Genomic DNA, 21,627 nt, shown 5'->3' on the forward strand with positions numbered 1-21,627 from the left:
AATCTGACGTCAAATGAAATGGATATTATAATACGCAGTTTGAATCAGACATATTAAATGGTCTAGTTTAATAAGTCATAAATATGAATATGCACATATATATGTTTTTGCAAATTCCAAATGATTATTCTTATCATTTAATCTTCTAAAATCAGTAGTAATAATATTTATCAATAATGTTCAGGTTTAAGTTTTTTTCTCCCATGTGAGAGAAATTCAGGGAGATCAATGTCTCCAGTACCTATATTATCATCAAAACTTCTTTTTTAAATCTTCCTTTTGCATACCTTTCCCAGAGGATAAGGAACAGAAGAACCTAGTCAGTTCAAAAATATTTCTTAATTTCTGTTGTGACTTCTTTTTTGACCCATGGATTGTTTATAAGTATATTGTTTAATTTTCAGAGTGTTGGCATTCTCTACTTTTTATAAGTGGCTTTTAGCTTAATTCCACTTGGTCAGTAAACATATCTGAATGGGTTAAACAGTAGTAGACAACAATATATAGGTAACAATATATACTCAACAATATAATAATAGACAACAATAATAGCCTATAAGTGATTGGAGTCAAATTTCTCTGTGGTGATTGAATAGTCTGGGAATGAGATTATGATACTATTTAACTTTAAACTTTTCCAAGATTAGATACAGTGTCAAATTTCAAAGGTCACCACTAAAAAGGTTGAAATATAGAAATTTAAACATGGGAAAAAGAAAAATGGGTTGAGGTGGGAAAAACACCCACAAACAGAAGCACACAAGCATAAAGAAGTAGAAATGTAAAAGATGGTAAACCGAGTTCTAATATATCAAGAGTCAAATAAATATAAATGAGTTGAACTTGTTAAAAGAGTGTCAGATTGAATTTGTTTTAAATCCAACTGTATATTGTTTACCAAAGAAAGACACATGTGAAGATAAGGACGTGAAATGGTTGTAAGTAAAAGGATGAAGAAGGAAGTACCATGTAAATACCAAAAAGGTGGTATAGCTGTATTAATATATGCTAATTAACTTAAAATCTCTGACTGTATTAGGCTTTAAGATGTAAAATTTTCTTACAGACATAGAGAGTAATTACATAAAAACAAGAGGTTTAGTTCAGCAGAAAAATAAAACAGTTCCGAGTGCACCTAAGAAAATAACCTCCAAATAAATAGAGCGAAAACTGATAAAACTACATGAGGAATCTACAAATCCACTGTCTTGGTGGGAGATTTCCATATATTTCTATCTATTATTAATAGATAAACAGATTTTGTAAATCATCAAAGACAAGGAGGATTTGAACAAGATGATAAGCTTTATCTACTACTCATTTATGAAACTGTTTACCCAATAATTAGAGAAGACACCTCAAGTACGCATGATACATTTGTAAAAACCCAGTCATGTCATATTTACATCATAAAATAAGACAACAGATGTCAAAGAATTGGTATCATAACAGCCACATTCTCTGTCCACACTGCTTTTAAATTAAATGTCAATAACAAAAAAGATGTGTAACAAGTCCCCATGTATTTCAAAATTAAAAAGAGTCAAAGAAGAAATCATAATGGAAATAGGTGTAAAAGTATTATAATTGAAAAATAAGGAAAAAACTTGATGTTCCAATGTGTGGAGAGCAATGAAAGTCAGTGTTTGGAGGGAAATTTACTGCCTTAAATACTTATATTTGAAAAGAAGCAAGGATGAAAATTAATGTGCTAAGTATCTGATTTCATATGTTATAAAAACAGCAATATTGTAAGTCTAAAGGAGAAAGAAAGAAATAACAGAGCAAAAATTATAGAATTCAAAAATAAAGTACAGCAGAGAAAATGTCAAAGCCAAAAGCTCTTTGAAAAGCCTAATAAGAGGGAGAAACCTCTGGAGAGACTAATCAAGAGAGAAGACATGGATAAATAACATAAGGGATAGGAAAGCAGACAGAAAATACAGATGTAGCACAGGTGACAAAAATATTAGAATACTGTTAACTGCTCTATTCCAATGAAACTGAAAACCTATACAAAATGGATAATGCCTACAAAAGTACAGCATAAGTAAAATTGGCTCAAGAAGATGGAGAAAGCCTGAATGGTCCTGTAAGTATTAAAATCATTGATATAATAGTTAAAAATCTTCTTACAAAGAAAGCGTGAGGCACAGATTGTTAGTAAGTAAGTCTTGACAATCTTTTAAGGGACAGATAATTCCAATCTAAAATTCTTCTAGAGCTTGGAAAAGAGACAGTAATCCTTAACTCATTCTGTGTGGTCTGTTTAATCTTGATAACAAAACCAGTTAAGGGCAGTATTAGAGAGGGAGATTACAGACAGCTTCAGTTGTGAACACATGCAAAATTTCTAATCAAAATGTAAGCCAGCCACATCTAGCAACATATGAAAGAGATAAGACACCATAAACAAGTTTATCCAAGGAATACAGGAGGAGTCTAACTTTAGAAAATCTATAAATGTTGTTTGTTACATCAACAGATTAAAGGAGAAAAACTGTATTCATCATCTTAGTAGATGCAGAAAATCTGATAAAATTCTATGCTCATTCATGCTAATAACTCTCAGCATGTTAGAAGAGAAGGAAGCCTTCTTAACTTGAAAAAGGGTATCTGCCAGAATCTTACAAGAGGTATCAGTGTAAATGGAGAAATGTTGAAAGCTTTCCTTTTAAGGTTAAGAGCAAGAAGAGGATGCCCACTAACATTGCTTCTATTCAGTGTTTTATTAGAGGTCAAGAGCCAGCATAAGACAATAAAAAGAAATTAAAAGCATAAGGGTCAAAAGGGAGGAAATAAAATGTATTTACTTGCAGATAATACATTATCTATATAAGAAAACTGAAAATAAGCTACAGATGCATTTTAGAAATAACTATTTTAGCAGCATAGATGATCATAAAATCAATATTAAAAATCAATAACTTTTTAATATATTAGCAACAAAGAATTAGAAAACTTTTTTTGTATTGTGGTAAGATATACATAATAAAACTTGTCATTTTAAGTATTTTTAAGTGTACCATTCAGTGGTATTAAGTACATTCACACTGTTGTACACCGTGTCACCAAGAAAACAGTGTTTTAAAAAGCATCATTTACAATAGCATAAAAACTGTAAGCTATCTAGGGGTAAATTTAGGAAAGACTTATAATGAAATTTTACAAGACTTTGTTGAGAGACATTAGAGAAAACCTAAATAAATGAATAAATTAACTGTGTCCATGGATATGAAGAGTTCATATAATAAATGTTTCAGTTCTCATCAAATTGATCTCTGGATTCAACACAATTCCAACCAAAATCTCAGCAGGTTTGTTGTACTTTGGAAACCTATTCTAAAATGATAGTGAAAAGACAAAAGATCCAGGATAGTGAGAAACAACCTGCTGAAGAAGAAAAAAAAAAGATGGAAAAGTACCTTATTAAGAATATAAGGATGTGATCATTAAGAAAGTATAGTTGTGGAAAAGGTACAAAGTGACTGGTGGAGCAGAATAGAAAGTTGGAAACAATCACACAGATAGATGAAACTTTGATAGATGACAGAGATGGCATTGTAGACAATCGAAAAGGAGGCATTTCTCAGTAAATGGTGCTGGGATAATTGGTTATCCATACAGGAAAAATTAAATTAGATCCCTGCCTCACATTATCCGTATTGTCAATTTCAGATGCAAAACTTTAAGCTTATAGCATAGAATAAGGGAGACTATCTTTAAGATCTTATGGTGGAAAGCAAAAGTAAGACTCAGTAAGAAAAGACAGTAGAAAAATAATCAGTGATAATCAGAAATGAGGCAACGTGCACAACATCATTATTAATCAGATGAATACAAATGAAGAATATGGTGAGATTTTACACTCTCTTAAAAGAGGGAAGAACTAAGATACTTGACAATACTAAGTGTTGGAGGGGACGTGAATTGGCAGGAGCTGTTATATTTTGTTAATAAAAATTACCACTTTGGTATTATCACACAAATTTGAAAATTCACATACCCTATGACCCAACTCCTAGCCACAAACACAAGAGAAGTTCTTCCACATGTGTACCAAGAGGTATATGCAAGAGTGTTCCCAGCTACACTGTTTATAATAGCAATAAACTTGAAGTAACCAAAATACCCATTAAAGAGCATATAGAAAAATAAGTTGCAGTGTACTTGAAAACTGGAATACCAAGCAGCACATTAAAGTTAATGAATTTCAGCTATACTTAGGATGAATCTTGGAAGTATATTATTAAATAACAAAAGCAAAGTTCCAATGGTATCAATATAGTAGGATACCCTTTTTATAGAGCTCAAAAACAAGCAGAATTAACTAGAATTTTGTTAAGCAAGCATACACACACAAACACAAATACATAAAACTATTTTTAAAAGAAAGGCATGGTAAGGGGAGATCAGGGATGAGGAGGAGCACGTGGCTTGATGCATGTTAATGAACTTGAGTTGGGTGGTCAGTTCACAGGTGTTCATTATAATATGCTTTATAACTTCTACATTATTGCAAATAATATTTTGTATATGTCATATAATAAACATGACAAAGGTAGATTTTTTAAAGCAGTATCACCAAATTATATATACAGAATGATCGTGCTTATAGAAACATTAATAAGACAGAAAGGAAACACAAACTGTTTCTGCTTTTCTGGATTTAAAATTTTTTTCAATGAGGTGTGTGACTTTATTGTAGAAAAACATAGAAACCTTAATTTTTATATTAACTAATTTCTTTTTACCAGAATTTCAATGCTCAGAAATTACAGGATTCTCTGACATAGTTGAAAGAAGAAAATTGAAATCTGAAAGGAAAATCAATCATTTGATAATATAGAGTTATTGCTTTTTTTTTAAATACACTCAGTTTTGCTTTTCTCCCTCTTTCCTTTTTGAGCTTTGTAACAAGGATTGTGGATGATTTACAGTGGATGCCATAGACTACTGACAAGTGCAGTCACAACAAGAAAAACAATTAAAATTTTCAAGGCTATACTTTTTTATTGTAAAGAATCTAATCTTAATAGATTAGTAAATTCTAGGATCAATTATTCCCCACTACATATGATGAAAATTGTTTTTTTGTGAAGCATTCATAGTAACAAACGCACAGTAATAAAATGCACTGTAATAAAAACACAGTAATAAATGCATGTATCAGCTTGGTGGTAGGAAGAACTTCTAGGGTATAATACAGATTTATTTTTACTTTTGTGAATATTTGAAGATAGTTCATTGCTCCTTATGATGTCAGAGAGCCCTAGGATTCAGTAAAGTAAAGTATCTATTGGCTGCGATTTATCTGTCGTCATCCTAAGTTGTTCAGGGCCTTTTTCCAAAATGGGTGAAAACTTTTCTCTTTTTAGCAGGTTCATGCCATCCAAGCAAGCAGCATTCATTAGTAGCCAAAACACAAAAGGAGGGAGAAGATGGTTCTTCATACAGCAAACGGTACAACCCCAGTATGGTTACAGCTGAACTTCAGCGGCTAGCTGAGAAGCAGGCAGCAAGGCAGTATTCTCCATCCACTCACATCAGTCTCCTCACCCAGCAGGTATGGACAGTGTGGAGTGTCAAAGAGCTCTTTGGACCAATGGATAGGATTAACAACAGGGTACTCTGTTCTTCCCTGTCTTTACTAATTCCCATATGCTGATGCCTGTTGAATAAATATTCGTTGGTTTCGAGCTCAAGAATGAAAGTATTCCTCTTCAGCTTTAAAGAAAGAGTTTCTCTATAGGTATTGCAAAGTTAAGTCCGATGCTAGATATAATGTACCTATCCATAGATAAGTAGACTTGTATGTTCAGCTGTAAATATACTTTTAAAGAATCTGTAAAAATAACTTATTTCTTTGGTAAAATTTTCCAGTGAGTTTGTCTTATAAATCTTTTTACCAGGATGACATATTACGTTTTACTTTTTTTTTTTTTTCAAACTGTACCACCTCTTACCTCATAATAGCAGGATGTCTTCTGGGCACTGATTAGTGAATTATTTCAGTGTACCCTCATCCAACACATATTATTCTCCCCATTTTACAGATGGGGGAAACTGAGGCTGAAATGAATGAAATGAATGGTGTAATCAAGGTCATCAGACAAGCTCAATGGATACCAGGATTTTGACTTTAACTTATATATATACTTATAAGCTTACAACACAGCGAAGTTAGATGAAACTTTTAAGAACTTCAGGATTCTTTTTGCCCTTCTTGCTGATTATCCCCATGGTATTTAACTGGAAGTAAAAGCCGTCTTTTTTCCTTTTCCTTAATGCAAAACAGCATCAAAATCCTCCAAAGCAATTACTGTTATTAACTCCACAGTTATATTTTGTGATATCCTCATCGTCATGTTCTTTAATCGGTGGCAACTCTAGTGATAATCAAGTCTAGAAAAAAATGAAGCTGAAAATTACTTCAAGCTCATGTTAGAAGTAGGCAGCACACTGCTCCCTGGTGGTGCCCTACTTCTCTGTGTAAAATTTTGGACCAAAATTTAGGGTAAGCCTTAGCTTTACTTCAGCTTCATCCCAGAGTATGAGGGTGTAATTCATTTTCAAGTCCTTACTAGTTGGAGGGGAGTACATGAGGAGGCCTAAGGTGAGTTAGGAAGTGACGAATCTTACACGGGCAGTGTTGAGACTTGAAGGGAGTGGGATAGTTAGATTTTAGTGTTAGAATGATGGGAAGAGGGAATGGAATCTCATGACCCTGGTAGAATGGGAAGGAATTTTGAGATGTGAAGTGGATATGAGGAAGGGCCAAGGCCAGTGGGCTGCTGCACTTTTTTAATTGAGTCACTGACTAGTGCTTATGTTTCCAAATTTTAATGAGCAACTAGAAGTACCAAGACATTAAGAAATTTTCTTTGCAATTACAGTAAAAAAAAAAAATAGCCAATATTAGTGTTTACATATTTTCACCTCCTATCATTTGGTAGATGGCAAAGTTTACCAAAATGATAGGATCCTGATCCCGTGGGAATCCAAGGTGATTGTATCCTAATTGGGAAGTCATCCCCATTCTGTCCATCTTTCTCATGGAAGAATTTCAGTGCCAGTGAATTAAAATTCCATCAGACTTCATCAGGATCTGAACTTGCCATTAGATGTCAGTCTTAACTTTTAGAGCCTTGGTAACAGAGTGGATAGTATTGTACTGAGGGAGGTGCTGTAGTTTGTCCTAAGCGCGGTGGAGCAGTGGGAAAAGGGCTGGGTTAGCCATCTAGGGACCTGCCTTCTTCTGCCACTTACTGGCTTTGTGAGCTTGGGCAACTCACTCAACTCCTGTCAACCTCAGAGTCTTTGTGGATGAGGAAAATACAACAGGGTCATGAAGATAGTATGCAAAAACCTCTTTGTAAAGTCCGAGTGCTTGGAAAAGATTATTATTTCAACCATAAAAGGCTTTCAGTAATAAATGGTTTCTAATTTGATTGGAAATAAGTTTTTGGATAAAATGCAGTGTTACCAAAATGAATGTTGTTATTGAAAAACTAAGGATATATTATTTGTATTATTTTCCCTCAGAGAAAGTAATTCCTTAATTTGGAATTCGGAAAATTATTTTATTGTTCTTTTTCTAGTAAATAATAACGTGTTATAATGGCTTAATATGGGCTCTGGGACATTTGTTTGCTAGCCATTTCCTTTTATTCCTTGCTGTGTTTGAAAGAAAGTTGCCTTAATTCCTTACTCATTGAGGCAAGTGATAAGATATCTGTGGTTTCTGATGAGAGGCGGGCATCCAGACAGAACGTGGTGAGAGCTCTGTTCTTCCCTCTGGACTTGGGGCATGAGACCTGCAACTCAGCTCCACCAGAAACAACTTTGTATCCAGCAATCACTTTAAATGGTATTTATTTCCTCTTACCTGTGACTGTTTCCTTATTTTCAATTCCTATTTTGTGTTTGTGTTTTCTTTTTTCATATATCCGATAGGGGTAATGAATATTTTCTTTCCCCCTTCCTTTTTTTTTTTTTTTTTGATAAGATTGTTCTGGATATATTTATTCATCCTGTTGTTTTATTGTTTGTTAATTGATTATCTTTTTGTTTTATCTTTGCTAATCTCCTTCTTTCTGCTTTCCTTAGCTTTATTCTGTTATTTACTCTGAATTTCCTGAGTTGGGTAGTTCATTTATTTTTACTCATTCTTGCTTTTTACTATATTTAAAGCTATGAATTTTCCTCTGAGTTTTGCTTTAATTATATCCTATAAACTCTGATATATTTTTACATTGCTTTTCTGGGCAAGGTGTTGAGACCTTCCACTAAATAAGGAATGCTGATTGTAAATTATTTGTGCTATTTTGTAAAGCTGAGTATAAAAAAATTAAAATTGGGGGGAAATCCAAAAAATCAGTTTATTTTGTCTATAATTTTAGCTACTTAGCCCTTTAAAGCTTTAGCAGTAATCTGCATAAAACTTTTTATCTGAATGTATTCTTTTAATTAATTCATTCAAAGACATTTTATTACACTCTTAAGAGTGTTCCAGGCCATGGTACTAAGCCACAGGGATGATACGAGACATAGACCTTGGTGTGAAAGAACTTACAATCTGGTGCTGTTGACAGCCATGTAACACATGATAGTACTAGCCTGGAATATGCAGAGATATTTCTAGGGAATAACAAAACTGCCAAAAGGGATACCTAACCCGGTCTCTGGGTAGTTGTGGGAGCCAGATTACATTTAACTGAATCTTAAAGATAGGCGGGTGGGTGGCAGAAGAGTAGGGCAGGCTCCAGAATACAGGCTAGCATGTGTGTATGTGGGGAAGCAGCAAGCTAGTGGCTGGTGGTGGTGGAGGATAGGGTGCCGGCAGGGAGCGCTCAGATGGAAGCTGGATGAGAAGACAAGGCCTGATTCAGGGAGAGCTTTGAATGCCCTGTGAAGGAACTCACCCTTTATCTCCTAGATGACGAAGAGCCACAGAGACAAACGAGCTTTGCCTTTTAGCTGCATCACTCAGGTAGCTGGCAGGAAGATAGATTGCAGGATTAAGCAGTGTCATCTCCTTTGCCTCCCTGCTCACTAGTGAAGATGCAGAGGAACAGTAAACTAGCCAAAAGAAAAAGAAGCAAAGTACTCTGACGACCCCAAAATTTGATAAGGAAACTTTGAGTTACCCAGAATTTACCTCAGAGGCTAGATTCTTAGGAATTTGTGTGGCTAAAAACAGAACCGTGTTTCTCTTGTAATTACTTTTTTTTTTTTTTTTTTTTTACCATTTCTGCTATGATTTAACTATTTATAGCCTAGAATAGATGAGAATATGGAACTTCCCCTGCCACACGGAGTGGCCACTATGGCCACTTCAGAAATGTCTGTACCAGCACGTGAATGCTTGAAATATAGAGATATGTGTTCTTAACATATGGTTATTGCACAAATACCTACATATTGGAACAGAGATCAGCTCAAATCTAGTTCTTTCCCATGGCACGTGAGAGGCTGGTTATCTTTTGGGACTAGGATCCTGCAGAAAGAATGTGTACACCCCTGAAAGCAGGGTTTTCCAGAAGCATCTTTTGCATGTGGCGGGGGGGAGGGCTGTGGTAGCTGACAGGGGGCTGGAGTCGAGCTTGAGTGTGGGTCTCCCTATCTCTGCCATACCCAGGGCCAGGCTAGGTGTGCTTCACAGCTGCAGCACTCTGCACATGCAGACGTCACCCTTTGTGGTCGTTGCCGTCAGTGAACAGAAGGATGTGGCCAAGTAGCCCAGCTCCGCTGTGAGAAGTGGGAGGCCAGGAATCAGAGGGAGCACTGGCCCTCTCTGTGCAGGCCAGTGTGAGATTTCAGGACCCAGCTATCATTAGGAGCAGCTCCAGCTCTTCCAGCCTGGGAGCTTAATCAAAGGAGTAACAGCAGACCACCCAGGCGAGGGCTCGGATACTAGCGAATGTGCTGTGTCAGGCTGTGTTCCCCTTCCAGCCAGTGCCCGGGATGTGGCCAGGCCCCCTGCAAATGTGCTGACAGATACATAGGAGGGAGGAGACACTCTTTGCTTCTCACATTTTTCATTTAGATGGAGAGTGAAAAAGAAAACCATTCAGGTTTTTTTTTGTTTTTTTTTCTCCTTGCCCTGGTACTTTCCTGCCTCATCCGAGAGGCAGGCATACACTGAGGTAGAGGATCTTTGCTTCACACCAGTTACTCACTCACTCTCACTCACTCAGATATGAAGGAATTCCTTATCACTCCATCTGCTTCAGCAGCTGCCCTGTAATCACACTGATTTCTTCAGGGTTCAACGGAGGACCCTGAGTGAATCTCAGTTTCAGAAGTTCCAATTTGGAGGTGAAACTGGCAGATAAATTTTTGAAATGGTTGTGAATGTTCTCTAGGGTTGGGGCCAGTGGCACCCAGTTTACAATGACAATCTCGGGCATTTGGCACTGGAAACTGTCTTCTTGCCTCAGCGTATCTAGACACATTTGAACTATTGTACACTTGTGTTCTGATTTTATGGTTGTTTCTTAAATCTAGCTCCTTTGGTTCTATATTTTTTTCTGGGTAGAAAACATTGTACTCCTTTGTGTCATATACTTTATTCCCATTTCTGGAAACAAAAAAGGATAAATAGAAAAAAGCAGAAGCTCTTGAGTTGGTGACACCCTGTGAGTTATTTAACTTTTCTGTGCCTTGATTTTCTTCTCTGTAAAGTGGGGTAATTTTAGCATCAAGATGAATTCTCCTCCTGGATCCTTGACCTCCCTGCTCTAGGTCCTAGCTCCAGTTGATCCCGCCGAACTCCCTAGCTCTTCTATGTCTCGTGAGGCCTTAAACCCCCAGTTTCCTTAGTTCCGTGGCCTACCATGTGATTTCTGGTTCTAAAATAACCTTTCTTTATCTCTTACCATTTTGACTGACTCTCTCTCAAAGGTTGCCATTGACCTTGGAATTGCCAGCTTCAGTCAGCTGTTTTTAATCCTCATTCTCCTTTAGCACATGGCACTATTATTGACTGCCTCCTACCTGAAAACTTCCTTTTGTTTCTCCAACCCTTCAGTAATCCCTGAGAGCTCATCCTCCACTTCCCCCTGAAAAACTAGGTCTTTTTTAACGTTTTCAAAAAGGCACTGGTATATAGACCTCAAATATATAAACTGACAAACAGCAGAGTCAGTTTGGGCATCTGCTTCTCCCTGCTCTTGACGGGTGCCCTCCAGCAAACATCTGAATCCCAGAGTTCAGCCCAGCTTTTCTTCTCTCTGTAGTTTCCCTTTGGGTAAATTTTCTCTTCCCACATTCATCTAGTACTGTTCTGCAGATTGCTCCCAAATGTACATCTTTAGTTTGAACCCGTCTGCTGAGTGCCAGGTCCAGATTTCCAACTGGCCTGATCAACATTTCCACCTAGCTATATTACTGGCATCCAAAATATTCAACATATTTTAAACATTTCAAAAATTCTCAAAAAGATAGCCAACGTATCCAAAACCTACTTCTTATTCTCCCCCTTTTCCTCTCTGTATTAGTGACACTGCAGTTCCCCTAGAGGCTTAGGCACGGAGTCTTGATTGATCATTGTCTCTCTTGGCTTCCTCATTCTCTCTACGTCTTGTTGATTCTGACTCTTGATGTCTCTGATATGTATCTTCTCTGTTTCACTTTCACATCTACTGTCCTGCTTAAGGCCTTAATTATCTCTTGACTGGTCAGCTACAATTACCTCCTAAATGGTCTCCCAGCCATTCTCCCCTGTTGACCCTAGTCTTTGCTCTAAAGGAATCTTTCTAAATCACAAGTCTGATAATAATACTCCTCTGCTCAAGAATCTCGAGGGAGCTGCCTGTTATGTTCAATGTGAAGCCTAAGCTATTGAAGGCTATTCAAAGCCCTCATGTAGAATCTGGCTCCAGGCTACTTCTTCAGGCTGTCTCCCTCCCATCGCACGTGTTTCTGTTCAGCTCACCCAGAATTTCTGTTAGCTTCTGTGCCTTAGTTTATACTGTCTTCTCATGGGAAGTGTTTCCTAGTCACCATTCACCATATCTAACTTTATGCATTTGTCCAGGCTCAGCGTAGATGCCACTTCACCCGTATTTGTCCAGCTCATGCTGTGTTTGTCCAGAAAGCTGTCCCCTTCAATAGACTCTGAGCTCCTTGGAGGCAGTGTCCTTTGCTGCGTCAGGACCTGACTCATGGGTAGTATTCAGTAAATGTGCTGGATTGTGAGGTACTTGATTGAGGATGGGGACCATGTCCATTTTTTCACCAATTTTTTTTTCCAGCTGGGTATTGTGTGCACTCAATACATAATTTTTTAAATAAATGAGTGAATGAAGAATCCTCTGCTGCTCCAGCCAGAGGTCATCTTTCCATTGTCTATGCCCCTTTAGCCCTTCATTAGTCATTCTCTATAATCAATCTATTTAGCTGTTTTGTATCTCTTCTTTCCTGTTGAGTTATAAACTATGTGATGGCAGTTCTTTCTAACCCATCACCCAGCACAACAGCCTTGCCCTTGGTAGACACTTATCATATGTTTACTAAATTGAAAAGAATTTCTCTTCTCTGTTTTGTTGATTTTTATATTCTTTTTAAAGACTATTCCTTCCCTTTTTTTCATTGACAATACCACACCTGCCCTTCATAATAAAGCAGTTGACATTGAGTGTCTACATTGTACTAGACACTGTGCTAAATACTTTATATGCATTATCTCTTTAACCTTATGAGGTAGATACTTTTTTACAGATGAAGACAATGGAAGCTGAAAGCATAAGTAACTCTGCTGAGGTCACACAAATGGCAAGTGACTGACCCGGGACTCAAACCCACATCTCTCTGACTTCATACTCTTTCCCTCAGCGTTTTTCTGCCTCTTCCCCTTTGAATCAGGACCCTCACCTCTCATCAGACTGCAGTGACCGAGCTTAACACTGCTGCAGAGTTGTAGCCAAGCCAGTGCTTGAGCCAGCAGAGGGAAATGAGGAATTGAATGTCCTTTGTTTTCGTGGTTAGAAATGCTTCTCCAACTCCCCAAAGCAGGTTGAGAAACATGTGGCTGTGTCGAGATTATCAGTAACTTGTTGAGTGAACTCTTCATCAGATTATTTCGTAGTGAAGTCAGCTGATCCACTGAGCGGCCTTCTTAATCCCCAAAGATGCAATAATAGATCTATTCATCATGGCAGTGGCAGCTCCCATCGACTCACAAAAACTGAAAGCATGAATTGGAAGCACTAGAAAGGGATTTGGCCATCTTGTAAGGTTTCCCAGGAATGTCTTTGGTAATTCTAGATCTAGAACTCTTTCTGGATTTTGGAATACTAAATATTTACACGTATATTATATAAATGAGAACATTCAACAGAGAGGGAAGATATAACAAAAAGACTTAGTGCTAATGTAGCAGAACTACAGAGAGTCCTTGCTTTTCTGAATCCCTTTAAAAATTTTATCTCCTGGTGATTAGAGTGTGAATTTCTTGAGGTTCATTTTATCAGTGTCCAAGCATTTACACTGGAGTTGAAGCTGCCATAGAACATGTTGATTGTTGTGGCTAATGATTTAATAACTGCTCAGGAAGTGCCCTTGAAAGTAAAAAGTAGCTGTTTTAAGGATGATTCTTTTCATGCTCTTGTTTGAATATATTCTCTGATATTTCTCCAGTGACGAAAATCATGTAATAAGTCCAGATCTGGTCCTTTGGGTTTTCATTTTCTTTTATCTCAAGTGAAATGGATCTTGGCTCACTGATGTTTTTTATTCAAGGATTGCCTTTGTTCCAGCAGCATATGGTAAGACAAGTCATGCAGAACTAGCCACAGCATTTCCCTGCTCCAAATCATTGAGAGCACCATGGTCACGGGAATGGAAATTCCATGGCAGGTTCAGCTGATCCCATCATATTCTGATGAGCCTTTGTATATGAGTGACCCGGAGAAGGTTGTTCTCAAGATGATAATGGTGTAGTTCTGAGGACAGTATGAATACAGATTTAGAAAAATGTATCTTTATATCAGTGATATGAAGTGATTCTTGATCTTTTTGGAGTCAGAGATCCCTATGAGAATTGAATGAAGGGTATATTTTTTCTCCTGAATAGAAATGTGCACTCAAACTTAGAAATGTGCATTCATTTCAAAGGGTTCATAGATACTCCCTCCTCCGTAAACTAGACTCCCTCTTGATGACCTGTGGACCCGTGGTCTCCAAGTTAAGACCTTCTGAAAACTTTTAGGTTGTGTATGGTCATTAATATCAATAATTTGACCAGAAATGATCACTCCAAATTTGTCAGTATCTTTGCATCACACATTCTTTTTATACTTCAGCCTCCCCTTCCTCCCAGGCCATAATCTCCATGACAGCAAAGATTTTTGTAATTAAAAAAAAATTGTTCTATCTTTAGTGCTCAAAAGAATGCCACAGAGTAGGTGTCTGATAAATCTTTGTTGGATTAATTAAATAATCTTGTGACACCCCATCTCTAGACCTTGTCAGACAGGATGTAAGATTTTATGGACTGTGGTATAATGAGGAGATTGAGCCATGCCAAGGTTGTAAGCTGCATTGGGAATGCTGTGCCATGCATTTGCTCATGTGTTAAGTTATTTAAGTAAATCTTTAATGTTGAATTTCCATCTCCATTTTGATAAATAACATCCATGAAATTTGCAAACAGCCTTAGTGAACCTCAGGTTCCCTAAGTGAATCTCAAATAGGGTGTTAGCCTTGCAGTTCCAGTACCAAGAAGAAACAAATATTGTGTATTCACTGTGGAACAATGAACGTGGAACAATGAACAAGGAACAGAATCTGTATGTCTAAGCTATTATTTCACCTGTTTGAGAATCTTGCCCAAGGCTTCAAAACCAGGCAGAAATCATCTCTCAAATTATGCAAGGCAGTATAGCAAGAGCAACAACTTACCTCTCACTCTAGTCACTGATTATTTCATTTCCCCTTATTCCAAAGCAGACCTTCCCTTGCGGTATCTGCAAAAAGAGATCCTTTGGAACCTTTAATTTCCTTGCTATCTTTCCAGTGACATTGATCACTCTTCTCCTCATTGGTGAACCTGGCTGCTAGATGGAGGAGTGTGTGTGTGTGTGTGTGTTTGTGTGTGTGTGTATTTCAGACTAGAAGAGACCCACTTCATTTATATAAATGTTTTTGTGCCTACTGGATAAACTCTGGGGATGCAACAGGGAATAAGATACACTCCCTGTCCTAAAGGAGCATGTAATTTGTGGGGCAGGATAGGTGAATAAACCTGTGATTATCATACAGTACAGAACGTGGCATGAAGCTCAGCTCTACCACTGTGCCCTGGAAACAGTGTAATGGCAGGGATCCTTTACAGCTGAGGGAAACTGAAAAATAAATCTGACATTGAGAAGTACAGCATGAGGTGGTGGCAACAAGATTTCAGGATCCTACTGTGCTGAAGTGGCTTGAAAGACCTTCCTAGGGCCATTGATAAAACACCAAAGAAGCTGTTGATTTTTCAATTTCCAGATCGTAGATAATTCCTGCCTCTCCTGGCATAGCTGTATCTGTGTTGGTCAGTTGCGTTTTCCCAAGCAGCAGTTACAACCCTTGGTACTGTGTTAAGAAGGGTAAAAGTCGTATGAAAATCTGTAAGCCCCAGTCCGAGAAGGGTTTTTGCCACTACATTTGTAGATAAACCATAACTACAGAAATGTGGAATCCCAGTGTCTGCTGTGAGTGGAGAGTATCTTGTCTTTAAGGGATTGACAGCATGTGATACACCAAGGTAGAGGCTCGTTAATGTGGATCTGGTGGAGGACTGGCGTCTTATTTTTTTTCATTAACCTGTGTTGTCTTTTCAGATATCTACTAAAACCTCACCACTCTTAAGTGTCACTTTGTGGGTTTTGTTGTTCCATGGCGGAACTAGAAGTTACTGCACATGTGGCCATTAAACACTAATTGAGAGAGATCTGTGGTCGGAATCTGGATTCCGTAGTCACTTCCTTGAGGTTCAGAAAATACCCAGAGAGTCCAAAGCTTCTCTTAATAACTGTAAGATTTTTGGCTCCACACTTCTGTGTGGAATTCCTGACTTTGGTGATTTGGGCTTCTTTTACCCACCAAGCCTAAGGCCTAAGACAGAAGCCACCTAGTCAGCCTTCTGAGCATCTTCCCCCCAGGCCCACCCCCTAATCTTGATCCTCAAACTGTTTTACTGTTGAAAAGAGGCATGGAAAGAGAAGTCTAAGGAAAGGCACATTTTTCCATAAGGCTCTAGAATAAAGCTGGCCTCAGATGCCCATTCTTTGACCTCCCCTTCTTGAATGACAGGCTTCACCATCTTGCCTTAAGAGCTGCTTGGGAAGATATAATCCAAAAGAGGGCTGATCCAAAAAGAAAACATGAGCAATGAACAAGAGCTTTTATCATCATATTACAAACACTGATCTCCAGTTCCCAGGCCCAGCACCCTGCCTCAGCCTTGGAGCTGGGGAGAAGGGTGAGGAGAAACCAGCAGTAATGTGCCCTGCACCCTAGCCTTACCATCTCTCGCTTGACCATTGTGACTCTTAACTGGTCTGAACTTTCCTTATTAGCACCTTTTATCCCATCCCACAAAACAGCACTACGTTGACCTGCCGCCACCACAGATCTGACAGAGCACTGCCCTGGGAGAACCCTTGAGCCAGCTTCCTGCTGACTATTAGAGGAAGAGCAGACTCTCTGGAATGGCATTCAGGGACCTCACCAAGATGTTCTTCTGTCTGTTCCTGCCATCTATTAGTCTAAGCCTTAGCCAGAGTAGAGTGCTTTCTGTTTCTCATTCTTCCTGCTTTATCTGTCTCTGCATTTTTACTCCTGCTTTTTCTTTTCATGTAGGAACCACCACCACTCCACCACCCCCTCACCAGTCCTCCTACCTATCCTTTTATGACCAGTTCAAAAGCCTTCTTTGAATTTCTTTAGTGCTTTTATTATGGCAGTTGTCACATTCTGGAGGCCTTTAATATTGCTCTTTGTCTAGGTGTCTTGTCTCACTTACTAGATGACCAATTCCTTCGTGGCTTGAGGGCAAGGCCACCTTTTAATCTGTATATACCTGTACTCCTAGGCCCTCCCCCAAGGCCTTGCCTATGATCGTCAGTACAGTGAATATTTATTGAATTATCTTTGAGTTTTGAGCATCCCAGACTGTAGCATTTCTAGAGCATGCCAGTAGAGCAGCAGTGATCTGGTGGGGCCTCTTTGGATACCAAAAGGTTATGTATCTGGGTGGGTGGTGGGTGCATTCTGGGGAGCCATCAGGGCAATACCGTCATATTTTAATTATAGCACTGTTCAGCAGCACTACTTTTAGCAAACAGCAGTAACAAGCAGTAACACTTGGGCGGGCTGGCCGCCGGAAATTGGCCTCCCTCTCTGTTTCTCCTACCCCCTTTTTCAATCCATCACCTGTATTTATTCCCGCTGTAATTTAAACACCTGTCTAGATGGAATGTGTGCAATGTGTCCCTACCCCACACATTCAGATATTTGCTCACCTGCCTTATTCGGAAGGTTGGCTCTAAAATAAACAGTGTTTTGGTACTAAAAGAAAAAATGCACTGAGGTCACCGTGGCAATGGACATGAGGAAGGAGATGGGAATGGAACCTCTGAATAAGCTGCTCCAGGCGAGTGAGGGCAGAGGAAGAAGAGGAGGAGGAGGGAGAGGAGGAGAGCAAGGGGTGAAGTGTCTGCCAGCAGGCCCTAGGGCTTAGGCAGTGGGACAGTCCCTCCCGTGACTAGGTTTTTCCCAAGGCAGTCACACAGCCAACCAGCTAGAGAAAGGCAGGAGTGGAAGAATATTTAACAAGCTGAGGCTTAAAGGTCTTGGTTTATTTTTAATGACCACTGTTCCTCGTGGCAGCAAAATAAGTAGACTTGAAATTTGCTGAAGCTTGTTCTAAATCGTTTTATCCACTTTTGCATCCTTGGCCAATTTCACGATTACTCATATTAATGTTTGAGCATCCAAAGGGCAATGAGAAATAGTAAAACCTCAAAGTTTCTGATAGAATTTTTTTCGCTACTCTTTCCCTTTGGTCATTTTACATCTTGCTCCTCACTCCATCAGGGCATTTCTGCTGGTTTTGGGATGATCCCCTGAGCTTTATGGAGGAGAAGCAGTGAATGGTTCCGCTTTTCTGTTCTTTCTTTTCCTTTTCTACTATACCCTGTAACAAGTGCTTCTCAAACTTTAAGATGCATGTTAATTACCTGTGGATCTCGTCAAATGCATATTTCTGTTCCCTGGGGGCTGAGGCTGGGCTGAGGCTGCATTTTTAACAAGCTCCCAGGTAATGCAGGTGCTGCTGGGTCCACAGATGGAATTGTAAGTTCCAGATTCAGTGGTACAAGGCAGTGGGAATAACACAATAGTTAAAAACTACAAGATTGGGAGATTTCTGAGTCAGGCAGACTGGGAATTGAAACTAGGGGCTGACATGTAACAGTTATTTGTTCCTGAGCAAGTTATTTTACCTCTCAACCTCAATCTCTTTATCTATAGATGAGGGCAATAATTGTACCTAACTGAACTTAGAACAATGCCTGGCAAAAACAAAGTTTTCATTAAATTTATCCATAATAGGCCATCATTAGTGCTAATATGACTTTGTTGTTATTATTACTGTTATTGTAGTGAAAACTGAAAGGTTTCATATTTGCATAAAAATTGATTATGGAAGAACATTTTAGAGGTCCAAACAGAGTCTTACAAGGTTCTTATAGGCATGTACTGTCTTTTGCACATAAAGATGTTGATATCTATTATCAGTAAGGTATTTTCTTTGAGTCATAGTTTCAATAATTAAAATGGCTTTTCGTTAACTATCCCATTGGGCTTCCAGACTCCTTTGAGACCAGTGGCATCATTTCACGAGTTGGCCAGCCTAGATTTACTACCATAGTCTCTGCTTATTAGCCCAGAGAAGCCAGCTGGCCCGATGGCCACAGCCTCTACCTGAACAGCCTAATACTCCTAACTAAAACAGTGAGCCCCTGTTTTGTGACTAGTGCTCTGTCTATGTGCTGTGAGCCTGTCTTTTAAAAAAAAATTCTTTAGCAGTGAAATGTTAATCATAAGCATCGTTGCAAATCGGGTGTAGATAAATGCCATTTTCCACTTTCTCTTCATCTGATCAAAGCTGGTTTTATTACATTATCTGGAGAAAGGTAGATGGACAGAGAAGCAGATGCAGCCTGGTGACAGGAATATTCATCATCCTTCTCTCTTGTTAAGGAAGAAACCTCCAGGTGTGAACTCTAATTGGCTTGTAACGTTTCTTAATGTCTGTCCAGTGCTGGGAGATTATCCCTGCCCTTTGGTCTTCTCTGGTCAAGACAAGGTTCTACTAGGGCCAAAACTGACGCTTGGATCCACTTTAGTTCAGTGACTTTTTCTACCTATTCTAGAAAAAAACCGAGAAGCTGAAAGGAAGGACAAGAGGCTTTCTTAATTCATTTAATCTAGAGACAATTTGCTTGGACTGAGCTTTAGCCTGGTGTAAATCTGTACGTGTAAGATTCAGCCCATTCTGGTCAAACCCTCTAGAGCTGTGGTGGCCTCTACCTGCATATGGCTTTTTAAATTTAAGTTATATAAGGTTTAAGATCCAGTTCCTCAGTCACACTTCACGTGCACAAGGGCCACATGTGGCTTGTGGGTGCTCTACTGGACAGTGCAGATCATAGAACCTCTCCTTCACAGTACCTTCTACTGGGTAGCACTGTTCTAGAACAGGGATTGAAAATAGGTCATCTCCCCTGTCAGTCTGACTGGATTGGTGATGGCTGCCTGGGGAAATCTGTAAAGAAGACTCTGAGACCATGTCTAAGTGAGCCCCAGGTTGTTTGATAACTTATTATCAGTGTACGTCCTGGGAAGGCAGAGCTTGGTGCAGTGGAGGTGGTTGTGGCATAAGCACTGAGTGTCTTCTAGACAAAACCATAGAAGCAGGAATAGACTATTTAGAGGGGCAGATTGTTATGGTTTAATAGAGACAGATTTTTGTTTTTTAAAGCAGGAATTCTTTGGAAAGAAAGATGAGAAGCTTTAAAAAGTTTTCATATTCCTTATATAATCTCGCATTTAAGTAGTGGTAATTTTTGCTATTTTTCTTAAAATTAAGGATGCTTTGCTTTTGTGTAGCAGTAAATCATAATGGCTACCAATTCTTGGTTTATCCATGAAACGCAGAATGGATGTTCCATGAAAAAACAAAATCTTCCAAGAGTCCAAAATTAGTTTTATGTTCATGCCGTCTTTTACTATACCTGCTAAGAAACAAAACTGAATGAGGATGGTTGTTTGGGGCTTTTTTTGGTTTTTTTGCTCTACTTCTTTAATATTCTCTGGTGAAGGGTAACAAGTAGGAAATAAAATTTTAGGCAAGGAAGAAAAAGCTGGTATATTTTGGTGTAATTGATCCCTGTCTTATCACTGTTTTCAGAATTTGAGGTCTGTATCTGATCGTATTTTTAAAAATATCTAGTAATTAAGAGTAACTAGGACTGTTTCACTACTAGTTCCAAAGCTAGAAAATGGATTTTAAAACAAGAGAACCAGTCCTGCAACTGTTACATGACCTTGGGTAAATTACTTACATTAACCTCTCTAAGCCTTAGTTTCTCCTGTCTCTGAAAGGAGCATCACAGTATCTACCTCCATGAGCGATGGGGAAGGAGGAAGTGAGATAGAAAACATCACTTATTTATGAGTGCCTCACTTTATGAGTGCCTCACGGCGCTACTGTAAGGGCTCAAATGTTAAACCACATTTTCTGGAAAACGCATACCACATGCACTTGAAGGAGAACATTCTCTGTTCTAATTGTGGCCCTACTGCTTAATGGGCGTGTTGCTTTTGTCTAATTGTTTACTGTCTCTGGACTTTAATTTCCTCTTTTGTAAAATGGAAGTAACAATAGAACCTACTTCAAAGGCTTGCTCAGGTTTAGGTGAGATAATGCATATCAAGAAAATGCAAGGGCACGTAAGCCCATGGCACATAGTGAGCATTCAGTAAGTGTGAGCAATTATGATGAAAATGATGACATTTAAATTAAGGGCAGCCTTCCTAAAAGAGAGAAGATGTACCAAATCTGGTATCTCTTCTCCTCCCCATTCACTGATCTCCAAGCTATACAGTTTCTACTAAACATGGTAAAGTATGTACATTTATTTTATTGCTGTTCCACTATAAATTATTAATAAGCCTCTTTTATTAGGTTTTTGGCACAAGTGACTGAGGCAGTCATTGGAGAAGCTGTTATTTATCATAAAGACCTTTCTCTGTTTGTAGTATTTTTATAAACTGCAAGTGCATGTCTAATTTGAAAAGCCTAGTCTTTAAGGCCAATGGTCCGGGCAGGAAGGAGGAAGGCTCAGTGTTGGGGCAGGAGTGAGTTCAGTCCTGCAGGGAGTCTGTTTGATTGAGAACCTGACCTGTGTTGCCTCTAGTTAGGGCAGGAAGAAGGCTGAGGCTCTTCAGAGGAACTAGGGACCAGAGAGCACTGCCGTCACATGCCACAGTGTCATCCCCGCCCTTTTGTCAGTGTGGTCTTCTCCCCTGGTGGCAGCAGAAGAGGGTCAGAAGTGAGAAGCCAAGGTTGGCTCC

The 21,627-nt window shown here is 38.7% G+C and overlaps 1 protein-coding gene across 17 annotated transcripts in view; it reads left to right on the forward strand.

Annotated features, from left to right (window-relative positions):
• The window catches only part of TTLL5 (tubulin tyrosine ligase like 5), a 254,847-nt gene that overhangs the window by 109,875 nt on the left and 123,345 nt on the right, over positions 1–21,627 (forward strand). For 10 of the 17 annotated variants that reach the window (XM_032482399.1, XM_032482408.1, XM_014559080.2 and 7 more), the window contains one exon: positions 5,379–5,566. In XM_032482399.1, the coding sequence (XP_032338290.1) occupies positions 5,379–5,566 (188 nt within the window). The remainder of the gene's footprint in view (positions 1–5,378; positions 5,567–21,627) is intronic. The other 7 variants (XM_032482401.1, XM_032482409.1, XM_032482404.1 and 4 more) reach the window with 1 other exon arrangement.

This window comes from Camelus ferus, chromosome 6 (genome assembly GCF_009834535.1).
Source record: "Camelus ferus isolate YT-003-E chromosome 6, BCGSAC_Cfer_1.0, whole genome shotgun sequence".
Taxonomy (NCBI): domain Eukaryota; kingdom Metazoa; phylum Chordata; class Mammalia; order Artiodactyla; family Camelidae; genus Camelus; species Camelus ferus.